Source organism: Balaenoptera physalus (genome assembly GCF_965194825.1).
Source record: "Balaenoptera physalus genome assembly, chromosome: 12".
Classification (NCBI taxonomy): domain Eukaryota; kingdom Metazoa; phylum Chordata; class Mammalia; order Artiodactyla; family Balaenopteridae; genus Balaenoptera; species Balaenoptera physalus.
Window position 1 is genome coordinate 13,474,719 of NC_138897.1, and position 15,286 is coordinate 13,490,004.

Here is a 15,286-nt window from a genome sequence, read left to right on the forward strand (position 1 = left end):
GGACAAATCTTGGGAAGGGTATTAAAGTACATTTTAAAAATGTGTACCGAATGCACTTCCTCTCAAGAAACATTAGTTAAGTCAATGAATGAAAGACATCAGTCAGCAACTTCCTGATTCGTCTTCCATGCACTCCTCAAGTTCCAATTCCTTTAGTATGGAACTTTACTGGCTTATGAACTTAGTCCTACACCATGTTTTCATATTTTTGCCCCACTCCAGGAATGATATAGGGCAACCTGAACATGCTCTAACTGTTATGTAAGAAAGCCAAATAATCTGCAAAACAGTTAAGAGGCTCTCTCTCCTGGATTCAGGAGAAAAGAAAGGATACCTTTTACCCCATGTTCTTCTTGGACTTGTCTGCAGCTGTGGTGGCATGAGACACATCTGAGTCTTTGGGCCTGCTTCAGAATTGCTGCAAACATCTACCCTTCAGAAAGCATGACTCATCTCCTTTTAGCTCTCACACTGCTCTCCCCAAACTGTACTGCGCTGAAACTGAACTCTCATCGGTGGCTTCTCCATTTCTTGGTGCGGCACTTTTTTCCTGTTGTCCCTTTACCACTTCTGAAATGAATCCACGTGAACTTACGTATGCCATTCTGTCCCAAGGCTCAAGTAGCCCACTGGCCTTGTTCCCAGCTAGCACCTTCCAGGGTCTTCTGGGAGGTTCAGCGCACCCAAATGCTAATGAAGCACACAGCCAGCTTCTCAATACTTGAGCAAAATAAACAGAAACCACCCATCTTCGTCCTAAGCACCACTAATGACTGTCAGTATAACCAAAACAAGCATATCACCTCCTCATAGGACTAGAAAACAAAAATAAACACATGCATATTTTACTTGGATAAAATTAAAAATTTACAGCCACAAAAGCATTTGAGCAGCGTTTTCCTAAGAATTGCGGCAAATGTGAAAAAGCAGAAAAAGTATACCAAAGCTACAATTCATAAACATAATTTTTCCTAAATAATAATCAAGGAAATAGAGAACACTCAGTGCTGGCAATAATTACAATGGACATGTTGCTGGAAGGGCAAATTAAAGCATGCCCTAAAGAGAGAAATGTTTACTTTAATCCTCCCTTTTAAAATAGTTCCAACAAGAGGCACTTATGGGTTACTTACTTTGTGCCAGATCCTAGACACAGTTAACCCTATGGATACAACAGCCAACAAGACAGAGCTCCTGCCCACAGCGAGGGAGGGGTGGGGGGGACATGCAGGGGCAGGCTCCCATGAATCAAGTAATTCCATTATACAGAAAACCACTCCAAATCACAAGACGGTAACCATGCAGAAAGAGGAGTCACTAGATCTACAGGAACTGTGCACTAACTAAATTCATGAAAACAGTAAGTCCTCAGTGGCATAAATCTGTCATTTTCTGATTCTTCTATAAATCGGCAACATAACAATCAAAAAAACAAAGAAGAAATATGTTATGTTACAGTTAAACATCTCTTATGAAATAGTTTCTCACTTTATCCATGACTACATTTTTTCATTTTCTCACCAACGGATCTGCCCATAGTCAGCCAATTTAATTGAGATACTATTCAAGAGATGTTTAATATTAACCTCCACACTAGTAGGACAAATAACAAAATATAAAAAGAACATTTCTGTAACAGGCAGAAAACGATCGCTATTTCCACTTCTCAAAGCAGAGAAGACCCACACAGTATACTTAGATAAAATCCCAGTTGAGTCATACAAGGATATGTAAAAATGAAAACCAGGTAATGTCTCTATCAAGGATATTAGATTACCAAAGGAGAAGGTGAACATAAGCTAAAGCCGGAAAGAATAATCACGTCACAAAAACATGCTCAGACATGGAAAGCTTAAGCTCACATCACAAACAGACCAGGCATATCTGATAGTTACATAGAAAAAAATCAAAAATCCAATACCCAAAGTTTACTAGGTATAATAAAAGTCCGATCCTAGGACTGAACCATTCATTCACTAAACATTTTCTGAGTTCTTATTAGGCATAAAGGGTGTGAAGCATACACATGTGAATCAGGCATGGTTTTCACCCTCCAGGAACTTGAAACAGTTTGGGAGCAAAGCTGCTATAATAAAAAGCAGAAGATGAAATATACTGGAAAAAAAATACCATAAATACTTGCAGAAGAGAAAACTCACTTTTACCTAAGGGACATGAACAAGAGTTCAACAGGCAGATGGGGAACTGAAAAGACAGCATTCAAAAAGAATGGGCTGGTGTGACTGTTTCTCAAACTTCAGTAAGCATTGTTAGAATGCAGATTCCTGGGCCCCATCACCAGAGGTTCTGATTCAGCAGGTCTGGGATGAACACCAGGTATCTCTGTTTCTAGTAAATACCCCAGGTGATTCTGATGTAGGCATTTCATAAATCACGTTTTGAGAAACACTAATTTGGGGGGCAAAAACTCCACGGTGTTCTTGGAAAACGTTAAGCAAACTATATTGTTAAGCAGAAAGAACTCCTGTGGTCTTAAAGGATGCTTAGAGTATGCACAGAGCACCTCGAATTCCAGATGAAGACACTGCTATTTACCTATGGAAATTTTTGAACAGGGGAGTCTAGAACACATGGATTTGTGTATTACATAAAGCAAGTAACAGCTCCCTTTCCCTTCTTGTGCTTCCCCTACACACACACACACACACACACACACACACACACGATCTCTCTATGTGGGGTGAAAGTGAGCCTTCTGACAGAAATCTTTAAATTGGAGGAAAGTACAACTATTTGGAAAGTCAGACTTTCCCTAAGGTTTCTTGTTAATTATGAGTCCCAAAGACACCACCGGGGAGGGATGGGTGTGCCCTACTTTCGAGAGGCCTCTGTCAAATACCTTGCCAGCTCTAGCATCACCATCCTAACCCAGCCATGGGAAATGACAACAGGAATCTGACTCTTCCATCCAAAGCTCTATTACTACAGAGCGCATGGTGAGTGACATCAAAATTACAGGCACTCTTAGGACAAACAGAAACCCTCATGGGTCTTTAATTTTCAAAAGTTACACGTGTGTGTTGTGAGAAGGAGCTCCAGTGTTAGCTGTACTGTTAGCTGTGTCTGTCTGACATGAGGCAGAGGAGAGAGGGAGAAAGAGGAACATTACTGGTTTCCATCAGCATTCTCACACTAGCAACCAAAACATTATTTCAGAAGTTATCAGTAATGATGTTAATCATGTTCCCAAGTCCCAAGTTACTATGCTATTTAACCATCAACAACCACAAAATAATCATCTGTTGGCCCGCTCACTGCATGCTTATCCTTTTCCCCTAAGAGCTAGGCAAAGTGAAAAGTTGGTTACCACTCAGAATAGCAAATTTCTGCAAATTCTATGTTTAACATTAAACTCTTACAGTTAAAACTTAGAGAGTACAGCCAGGAGCTCAACTAAAACAAACAGAAGAACAGAATTGGCCAGAATACAATAGCCTCACTGGATTCAAGCCAAGGCTTCTGAAGATCTCTCCCCACTTTTTATTTAAGTGGGGAAAAAAAAGTTAAAGAACATCTTAAAGGATCCCAAGAAGGCAACAGGGCAAACTGAATTTAATATAGTCTGGTTGATAAATAAATCTTTTGTTTCTTCTGAGCTCTCTCTTCTAAATGCGCTGTATGAGGGCAGAAGAAAATAGGCTATTATTGCCAGAAATGAGGCCGAGAGCCGTCGCCAAGGAGAGCACCAAAGGCTACACAATCTCAGTATCCCAAGCACCAAGCAAACGCTTTCCTTTGATCAAATGCTCAGGGAAAGAAAATGGGAATTGTGTGAGATGGAAAGCTTCCCAAGAGGATCACAACTCCATCTGAAAAGCAAAGCTGTATAAGAAAGGAACTTCAGTGTTGGGAAAAGTTAACTGGAAGAAGGGCATTCCATACAGTCTCTGAAATTCCTTAGACATTTGGCAAGCCTCACCAAACCCAGTAGTGAAAATTCCTTCCCAAGCCCTGAGCAGCGACTGTGCTAAGTGTTTTGTCTTTAATGCATCGGCTATGCCCTTCCTTCAGCAGTGAGTGGCTCTTGTTTGCTTGTAATATTTTTTATATGACAGAGCATCTTTAAAGAAGCTGAAACTGTTCTAAGTACTGCAGTCTATGCCTGGCAAATAAGCTGAAAAAATATTTTAGCATGCCACTCCTGATCCCACTATGTTAATGAATCATCACTGTTTCCATTAAAAGTGAGTCACTGATAAAATCACTGATAAAAACAAAAATTAAAATCTCTCTTTTTATAAAAACCTGGAAATGCGAACTTTTGGTAAGGATAAGTAATTAAAACGAATAACTCTGTAGCTCTGGAATGCCAAGATCCCCAAAAGAACAGAGTAGGAAATAAGGTCATTTGTTTTCCATTTCACGGAGACTAAAAATGTAGAAAATTGAGCTTTCTAAGAAGAAAGGTACTTGATAAATGCCAGGCATAATTACGAGTTTCTCAATGCTCATTTCTTCAATAACTTTCATTCTTTTACACCCACATACTTGCACACCCAACTCAACTTCATTCCTTCACTCCCATTTGAAGAATTCTCATCCCTCCCATCTCTCTTAGTCTTTTCAGCTGAAAGAAATTTCACACCTAATCAGATAACCTTCCAAGTACCGTGGGTGGACAAAGCTACCAGAAACATACACATACAAATTATTACGATCAAACTTGGCTTCTGAGTTTGCTCTTGACATTGCTCTTTGTAAACATTGCACTGGGTATCTCCATACAAGAACTCTGTGAGCGATCATCCCTTACAAACTTTAGATCTGTCAATACGATATTACGACACATGAAATTTTAATAAATGATAGATTTAGCTCTTTCAAATGTAAAAGTACATTTGAAATGTTTGAACACCAATATAATTTAGTACAAATAAGTTCAAGCTGCTTTGATACCATATTAAAAACAATAAAATTAAGACATGGGAAGGAAAATTATATTCCTTGAATTTAAGCCAGCAAAAGGTTGTCCTCTTCATTGACTTTACAAAGAAACTTACTATGTTTTATTAAAACAATTCTCCATTGCAAATAATAACAATTTAGTACTAATACCATCTGGGTCATCTAAATGGAATACAGTTAATATAAGTGAAATACTACGTATTAATAAAATAGAGGTAAATAATGCATCGTTAACTATTAGTAACATACAAAATCTGGAAAGAAACCATTAAAACTACCAAAAATTACTCTGATTTTGCCTTGCCTCTATTTTTGAAAACTAACTGAAGAGTTCCAATGCCAATAAAGGAAAAACAAACACTGGTAGTTCCAAGAACAATGTTTTCCCTCTGAAACTGCTGGCCTGTGTGTGTACATCAGCATGCCATCTTTCCAGAATTAGAATGCTGCTGCAAATACCGTTTTAAATGTTCTATGGAAATTGCTCATTTGTTTAAGGTGAGAATTTGCAATAGAAAGAAAAATATTAGGGGGATATGTGGTTAAGAGAAAAAGTCTTAGAACTCCTATGCGTTATAAATGCTCTGTATGTAAAGTTTCTCTCTGGATATTCGCCCTGACACTGTAACCTAAAAATTCATCCCTTGAGACTTTGGTAAAAACATAAAAATAAATTACCCTTTGGTACCTCTCTAACATACTCCCTGTGAAACATACACTAGAGGATCAACACAAATTCCTTAAACATATAACTAAAAATAATAAATTAAATAAATGGCATATCTCAAAAATACCATACTAACTGTATGACCCTAAATAAGCTACATTAGTGCTTTTTGAAGTATAAATGAGTTTTAAATGTATATAATTTCAATTCCTAGCATCGAACATCTGTGTGTGTGTACACATATACTTACAAACTTACTACTTGGAAAACTTGGCAATAAAATCTTTCATGAATAATGGGGATGGGAGACAAAAATCTCACATTAGTATGTGGAGAAAAAGAAATTGGTTTAAAGCCTAGTTTTTCCCGAAGGGCAAACACAACATCACCTTCACCAGCTGCTCAGCCTCCGCATCCAAGTCCCCTCAACCTACCTCCCCGACGCACAGCTCAGGACATCAGCTCAGTGCTTTGTGACCGCCTAGAGGGGTGGGACAGGGAGGGCGGGAGGGAGACCCAAGAGGGAGGGGACATGGGGATATGTGTATGCGTATAGCTGATTCACTTTGTTATACAGCAGAAACTCACACAACATGGTAAAGCAATTATACTTCAATTAAGAGGTTGAAAAAAAAAAAGCAACAGAAACCTAACAAACCTTTGTGGCAGTGCAAAACTGAAAAGTCTCCCACCTTAAACAAATCAAAGTCATGGCTTTATACTACACACTATACAGTGCAAGCTGGTAATATGTAACTTGATATGCTTTGTTCTGCTTTGTTAAAAAAAATGTAAATGAAAGATGCGGGACACAAGTACATACTATATGACTCGTTTATATTATGAACAAAACCAGGCAAAACTCTTTATGTTGTTAGAAGTGCGCACCGTGATTATCTTTAGGGTACTAAGAGGAGGGGCACAGGGAGGGCTTCTGGGTGCTAGTAATTTTCTATTTCTCAGTATGAGCACTGGTCACATGTGTTCATTTTGTGGAAACCCATCGAACTGTACACTCATTATACTTCTACAAAAAGATTTCCAAAAGATTATATAAGGAATATAAGGAATTACATGAGACCCCAGATCCTCTCCCCAATTCCAGCAAGAGACAGTTTATTCCCTGGAAGAAACTGAATCCCAGAGTCCTGGCTCAAAGACATCAGGAATAGTAGAAAACATTGTTCTGAAAACAGGGGATCAAATAAAAATCCACATGCTAAACCCTGAGATTGCAGCTCTCTTCCCTACTCCACTCCCTGAATCTTGGCATGTGCTGCCCAGGCAGAAGACCAAAGGATTCCTCTCAAGTAAAACTGACACGTCCTAGGGACAAGATCCACAGATACTGTCTTTGGAAGTTCCCCCAAGGAAACCACAAGGCTCACCCCCGACAGCCCTGCAATGAAGCTGTACGGAGGAGAAGCGCTGTCCACAGACCGCAGCACCCAACTCGCTTATCAGCGGCTCACCATGAAATAGGAACAGAGAGCAAAGGATCTCCAAACAGTGAGGTCAAGTTCCTAACATAAAAGTCAGACACCCACACAAACAGGAAAAAAAAGAAATCAAGACAGTGCAAGAAGGAAATTAATTAATTAATTAATTTAATGTCCTCAGAAAGAGAAGGCATGCACCCATGGCGGGGGTGGGGAACAGAATGCTGTTAAAATGCACACAGATTAAACCAACGAACAAGAAAGAGCTCTTAAAAAATATCAGACAGCAGAAATTCAGAAGGTTAAGATAAAGTAGAGAAAACCTGTCAAGAAGTAGGGCGTTAAGACAAAGAGGAAAATTACAGCATTAGAGGACAAATGAGGAGGTCCTGACTAACTAATAGGAATTCAGAGGAAGAAAACAGAAAACCAAGGGGGGGGGAAGAGGTTATCAAAAAACACAGTGAGAAAGTTTTCCAGAACTGAAGGACGTAATTTTTTTCAGATCGAGTGTTCATCATAGCTGCTGAAATGAATAAAGACTGCTAAAAAAGAAAATCCTAAAACCTCTTTGGGGGTTATTAAAAAAAAAAAAAAGAAGAAGAAGAAGAAGAAAGAAGGTCTACAAAGACAGGAACCAAGAGTATAACACTTTTTAATAGCAACTGTAGAAGCTAGAAGACAATAGTGCACTGGCTTCAAAATTCTGAGGAAACATGTTTTCCTATCCAGAGACCAGCCAAATTATCAATCAAGTGTGTGAGAAATATATTTTTAGATATACAAAGTGCCTAGTAAATTTGTCTCCCATGTCCCCTTTCTCAGGAAGATCCTAGAAGATATTCCATGAAAAAGAGGGAGTAAACCAAGAAAGAATCGCTAGACACAGGAAGACATATAGAAAACACAGGAGAGACGAAAAGGGAATTACCAGGAAAATGACAAAAGGTAACCCCGGGACAACAGCTCGGTAGCAGGCCTATGGAGCAGGTACCTACGCTGGCTCCAGGAGGGAAGAAGTCTCCAAGACAAAGGTGTTGAGAAGAGGGTAGAGTTCTGCCACCTTAACAACACTAGAGAAAAAGAAAAGTACACCAGTGAAAAAGAGAGACTACTATCCAGCCAGCACAGGAAAGGAAATGTAATCGTTGCATTTAAGTGGCTTACGAGAATCACAGTTCCATGTTCAAAATAATGTGAGCCCTCAACATCTACTTAACCAGAAACGGATATCTGTACATTGAGAGGATGGGGGAAGCAGCGGTCTGGGCATGTGGCATGGGGCTGAGGGGCTGTGAGACAATCTAAGAGTTAAATCCTCATCTTCCATTGTAATATGCCAACTCATAATGTCCAATAACAAAAAATTCAAAAAAAGCAGTACATACATACTATTTCAGAAGATGGAAGAAGACAGCAAAAAGAGTCCTGAGAATCAAAAGTAGTTGCCTAGGGAACAGGACTTGGGTATAAGGATGGGCTGGAGTTCCTATTTCTTATGTCTTATTGCCTATTAAGATTTTTTTAAAACTCTATATAGGATATTACTTTGATGGGACCAAAGTTTAAATTTTTAAAAATACAAAATAAAACAAAACCAAAAAATGCACAAAATAGTAGGCAAGAAAACTAAAGAGGATGAATTGCAGTGGGAAAATGACAGTAAGACAACCATTTCTCCAAAGCTCCTGCAATAGCCCCTGTGAGAGCTGAGAAGTGCTTCCCCTCACAGCTGGGTGGAGAGGGTATGTGCTAAGAGACAGAGGAGAAGCAGCAGAGGAAGCAGATGAGAAAGGTGGACGTGTTGAAAAGCTATTTACAGATTTAGAATCAACAGATACGAGGGACCAATCAGGAGATTCTGAAAGCACCAACAGGCAAGGCAATGCCCCAAATATCCCTCCATCTGGGTATTTATTTATTTAGTCCATATATGCTGACCCTTTAGGACTATCATATTCCCCTATGTTATGAGAAGCATTTTGATTTCCTTTTTGTTTAGGCTTTAATTTTTGGATTATTATGAAATACACATATAGAAAAATACAGAAAATAATAATGATCATCCAAGTATCCACTATTCAGCTTTTTCAAATATTAACATTTTGTCTGTCTCTAATTTTTTGTAAAGAAATAAACATTTTGGATATAGTTGAAATCCTCTTCAAACCATTCCCTAATCTCATCCCCAAATGCCTCCCAGAAGGTAACCGTTAACCTGAATTTGGCATTTAACATCTCCCTCTACCTCATCTCGAAAATGAGAGCGCTGGTTTGGATAAATTCTAATGCCCCTTTCTGTTCTAAGACAGCAGGATTTAATAGCATGATATAAAGTTCTTGATGCTCTGTAATGAAGTGCAGAAGCCTACAATGCTGTGAAATACACAAGAATACTTCAAAATAATTTCAAGCCTCAAAAACAGATTAAATCATGATATAACCCTTTAGCAAAAAATCATTGTAACTTTATTACAGTAGTGTCAGCAAAAATAGTATTATGAGTGCATAGGGAATATAAAAACCTAAGTTCAAGAAGTTCCTGTGGTTCCCTTTCACTGTAACCATCAGCTCCAGGGAACAATAAGGAAGTGCTCGAGCACAATATCCTTCTGGAGTTCTTACTGCCTATGGAGCTAATTCAGTGCAGCATCAAACTGTCCCCATTGTCACAGTATTCTTCTCTGCCAGGCAATCATGGCAAAAATATTCTTTTTAAAAATGCATAATGCCAAACAAGACAAGGATGTCCACTCTCGCCACTGTTATTCAACATAGTTTTGGAAGTCCTAGCCATGGCAATCAGAGAAGAAAAAGAAATAAAAGGAATACAAATTGGAGAGAAGAAGTAAAACTGTCACTGTTTGCAGACAACATGATACTATACATAGAGAATCCTAAAGATGCTACTAGAAAACTACTACAGCTCATCAATGAATTTGGTAAAGTTGCAGGATACAAAATTAATGCACAGAAATCTCTTGCATTCCTATACACTAATGATGAAAAATCTGAAAGAGAAATTAAGGAAACACTCCCATTTACCGCTGCAACGAAAAGAATAAAATACCTAGGAATAAACCTACCTAGGGAGACAAAAGACCTGTATGCAGAAAACTATAAGACACTGATGAAAGAAATTAAAGATGATACCAACAGATGGAGAGATATATCATGTTCTTGGACTGGAAGAATCAATATTGTGAAAATGACTATACTGCCCAAAGCAATCTACAGATTCCATGCAATCTCTATCAAATTACCAATGGCATTTTCCACAGAACTAGAACAAAAAAATCTTAAAATTTGTATGGGGACACAAAAGACCCCGAATAGCTAAAGCAGTCTTGAGGGAAAAAAATGGAGCTGGAGGGATCAGACTCCCTGACTTCAGACTATACTACAAAGCTACAGTAATCAAGACAATATGGTACTGGCACAAAAACAGAAACATAGATCAATGGAACAGGATAGAAAGCCCAGAGATAAACCCACGCACCTATGGTCAACTAATCTATGACAAAGGAGGCAAGGATATACAATGGAGAAAAGACAGTCTCTTCAATAAGTGGTGCTGGGAAAACTGGACAGCTACATGTAAAAGAATGAAATTAGAACACTCCCTAACACCATGCACAAAAATAAACTCAAAATGGATTAGAGACCTAAATGTAAGACTGGACACTATAAAACTCTTAGAGGAAAACATAGGAAGAACACTCTTTGACATAAATCACAGCAAGATCTTTTTTGACCCACCTCCTAGAGTAATGGAAATAAAAACAAAATAAACAAATGGGACCTAATGAAACTTCAAAGATTTTGCAAAGCAAAGGAAACTACAAGCAAGATGAAAAGACAACCCTCAGAATTGGAGAAAATATATGCAAACGAATCAACGGACAAAGGATTAATCTCCAAAATATATAAACAGCTCATGCAGCTCAATATCACAAAAACAAACAACCCAATCCAAAAATGGGCAGAAGACCTAAATAGACATTTCTCCAAAGAAGACATACAGATGGCCAAGAAGCACATGAAAAGCTGCTCAACATCACCAATTACTGGAGAAATGCAAATAAAAAGTACAATGAGGTATCACCTAACACCAGTTAGAATGGGCATCATCAGAAAACCTACAAACAAAAAATGCTGGAGAGGGTCTGGAGAAAAGGGAAACCCTCTTGCACTGTTGGTGGGAATGTAAATTGATACAGCCACTATGGAGAACAGTATGGAGGTTCCTTAAAAAACTAAACATAGAACTACCATACAACCCAGCAATCCCACTACTAGGCATATACCCAGAGAAAACCATAATTCAAAAAGACACATGCACCCCAATGTTCATTGCAGCACTATTTACAATAGCCAGGTCATGGAAGCAACCTAAATGCCCATCAACAGACAAATGGATAAAGAAGATGTGGCACATATATACAATGGAGTATTACTCAGCCATAAAAAGGAACAAAACTGGGTCATTTGTAGAGATCTGGATGGATCTAGAGACTGTCCTAAAGAGTGAAGTAAGTCAGAAAGAGAAAAACAAGTACCGTATATTAACGCATATATGTGGAACCTAGAAAAATGGTACAGATGAACCGTTCTGCAGGGCAGAAATAGAGACACAGATGTAGAGAACAAACGTATGGACACCAAGGGGGGAAAGCTGCGGGGGGGTGGGGGTGGGGGTGTGATGAATTGGGAGATTGGGATTGACATGTATACACTGATGCGTACAAAATGGATGACTAATAAGAACCTGCTGTATAAAAAAATAAATAAAATAAAATTCAAAAATTCAAAAAAAATTGCATAATGCCAATTTTACTTAAAAATGTCCTTGATGATGCAAGAAAGTTATCTGTATTACATCTCAACCGCTGAATACATATCTTTTTTATTTTCTGGGTGATAAAATGGGAAGTACACATAAAGCACTTCTGCTGTATATAAAGTATGATGGTTATCCCAAGGAAAACCCTTGTACGATTATTTGAGTTGTGAGCCAAACTAGTCACAATGTTCATGTAATACCACTTTTACTTGAAAGAACAACTGACAAACTCAGTATTCAGACTTGGGTATTTGGCAGGCGTTTTCTCTACAATGAAGTAAGAAGGTCACTTCAGGAAAAACAACTGACAGTATCTGTTGCCAAGGGTAGCCTTCAAGCTTTCAACTGAAATTTAAAATTTTGGAAAACTTGTTTCCACACTGAGCCTGACAACTTCCCAATACTTAAAGATTTTTCTGCTGGGATCAGTGGTGATATTAACAACTGTCATTTTTTGAAACTGCATAATGAAATACATTAACATCTGGAATCTCATTATTATCCAACAAACCAGTATTTTCCAAATGACCAATACTTAATGCAACAAAAGGATGTATGGGCAAAGATCCATTCAAAGTACGAGAAAGATCAATGGGTCCTAATGTAAAAGAATTTTAAAAGTCCACTGATAGGATTTTACATTCCACACTGAAACCAACATTTAAGAAATTACCACTTGTCAAGTTTTGGTATAGTATCAAAAAGAATATTCACAATCATCTGAAAAGAAAATTAAAATACTCTTCCTTTATTCTACATGTCTGCACAAACTTTATATAAATACTTATTGTATTATTCTTTCTGGATGTTAAAAAACCATAAACACATAATCATAATGGTTAATTTCCATAGTTTAATCTCTGATCATTATCAATCATTTAAGAACAAATGAACTATCCATTATTTATTTAAAAGTTGTATCATTCTGTAGTTATAGTCTCACATATTTGCAACAAATATATATCAGAGGTTTCATTTACCACAGAATCAAGACTGATCATTGCTCCAAAAAAGAAAATGAAATGAACATGGTAAATTCTTAAATCTGTTTCAGATAAATGCAAATAAAGTCCCTTCCCTCTAACTAGAGGAGCAGACCCTTTTCATTTAACATGTGACTCTTGAAACCTATACAGTAATCACCCAGATGATGTGGTATTAATGGATTTAAACTTTCGTTCTTAAATTTCTAAGGAAATATCTTTTCATGGAAAAAACTGACCTTTTGTAAATTTTGAAAGAAGTAATTAATCTGACCAAACCCCTATAGCTCAGAAGTAACACAGCAAATATCAACTTTTCACAGACCTATCTGTAGACAGGTTAAGAAATACAAGTGATTTAAAGAGAAGTGTTCTTCTTATACAAATCTATCCAGTTAATGACTATCATAAATCATTCATTTCAAAGGCAGAGACCTTGAAAAATATTTCAGAATGAGAACTGAAAATGTCTTCACTACTAAAGTCCTATTACCCTGCCCTCTGAAAGAGAAAGGTTACTAACTGTAGCTTTTTAGTCAGAATATTCAAGAAACAACCAGAAGCTGACACCCCCTCCCCTTCCTAATTATCCACCCATTTCTGCATGCTCACCTTTGCAGTTCACTGAGCCCCCTTGCAGTTGGTAGACTGGGACTCTGCCTTAGGAAGTTTTGTTTTAAATTGAGATGAGTGAGGTCTTGGCTGTAGAAGAGGTTGGCAGGCAGGTGCTCCAGGCTACAACATGAGAGGTCCACTGAGCTAATACGCTGTGATGCAACCTAGAAAGGGATAAAAACACAACTCAATTTTCATACCATCCTTTATCCTATAACTGTTTTGCACGGACAGAAACAAGATAACCCCATCTGGGAACACAGACCCACTATGCAATTAGCACCATTATTCAAATATAAACCAAGAGTATTTACTTAGATAGAACTGAGCAAAGTATTACAAAGGCAGGAAACAGTGTCCCTCCGTGGAAGGTACTTACAGTAACCTAGTATAGGACACAGGTTACAAAGAGCACAGATTATCCTATCAAGTTTAGTGATATCAGTAATCTCCTCCAACTGTAGGGCTTATGTTCCTGAAAACATTCATGGTAAGAGAATTCAGAGCTAAATAATACAAGACTTTAGAGTAAATACAGGGTTGGGAGATAGACACTAAGATCTACACAGTACCTACGAAAGCCCTTGTATATACTGATTTAAAACAGCACAAAGAAACGCAGGATCAGTGGCCTTGTACATATTTTAATAATAGTGGTAGCACATAATCAGATTCCACTGCTTGCCTGCTCTGAACTTCTCGCATTGCCTCTCCCACAGTTTCCATTTTGCTTCACATAGGTATTCTAAGTGAAATTTGTTTTATGTCTAAATGTTTATCCACATATTCAAAGTTTTCCCGGTTAAATGGCTCCTATGATAGCCAGAGTCCCAGGGCTACAGGGCATGCTGGAAGCGGAAAAAGCGTTGGGCAGCGTGTATTCTCTCTCCCACATTCCAGGGACTGTGGCGCCAGTTTATGCCATGGCACGTGGCTTCAGGCCCACGTACACACACCTTGGCTCCTTCTTCCCTCACAGAGGCTGTGGGGTTATTGTTCTAAGATCTGGGTTGATTCCTCCTCGTGCTCTTTATCTTTACCAAAGCTTTATGGCAAAAACTCCGTTCCTTATTTGTGATCTGTTCGATGTCCTTTTCCATTTCCAAACCCCAGCTGACCAGCTTTTTTTTTTTTTTTAACATCTTTTTTGGAGTATAATTGCTTTACAATGGTGTGTTAGTTTCTGCTGTATAACAAAGTGAATCCGTTATACATATACATACATCCCCATATCTCCTCCCTCTTGCGTCTCCCTCCCTCCCACCCTCCCTATCCCACCCCTCTAGGTGGTCACAAAGCACCGAGCTGATCTCCCTGTGCCAGGCTGCTTCCCACTAGCTATCTATTTTACATTTCAAACCCTAGCTTTACTCTTTCGTGACTATAAAAGGCAGCAGAACATGGTCCTCAGGAGTGTGGCTCTGGTGTCAGTGTGTGGATTCGCATCCCGGCTCTACCACTCAGGAGCTGAGAGAACTTGAGTGCATCACTGAGCTCTCCAAGCTCCCATTTTCTCACCTGTATAACAGGCATAAAGATGACACCTCCATCTACATGCCTGGTCAGAAAAAGCACTCAGTAATTGGTGACTGCTATGACCATTTATGATTGCTACAACTATTTCCAAATACATCTTATACCCATTGGAACCCACATTCTCCTGATGCTAAAAAAGGTATTCAGAAGTAACTTTGCATAAAACACATTCTGCTGATGGCATGTCTGAGGTTAGAAAGAAATTGCTGTGCACACATGAAAGCTGAGGGGACAGGGGGATGAAAGAAGGCCTGGCAGGGCTCAACTCAAAAGATTT

At 38.5% G+C, this 15,286-nt stretch overlaps 1 protein-coding gene across 1 annotated transcript in view; it reads right to left on the reverse strand.

Annotated features, from left to right (window-relative positions):
- The window catches only part of PHLPP1 (PH domain and leucine rich repeat protein phosphatase 1), a 214,813-nt gene that overhangs the window by 66,941 nt on the left and 132,586 nt on the right, over window positions 1–15,286 (reverse strand). The window contains exon 4 of the mRNA XM_082416908.1: window positions 13,471–13,637. Within this exon, the coding sequence (XP_082273034.1) occupies window positions 13,471–13,637 (167 nt within the window). The remainder of the gene's footprint in view (window positions 1–13,470; window positions 13,638–15,286) is intronic.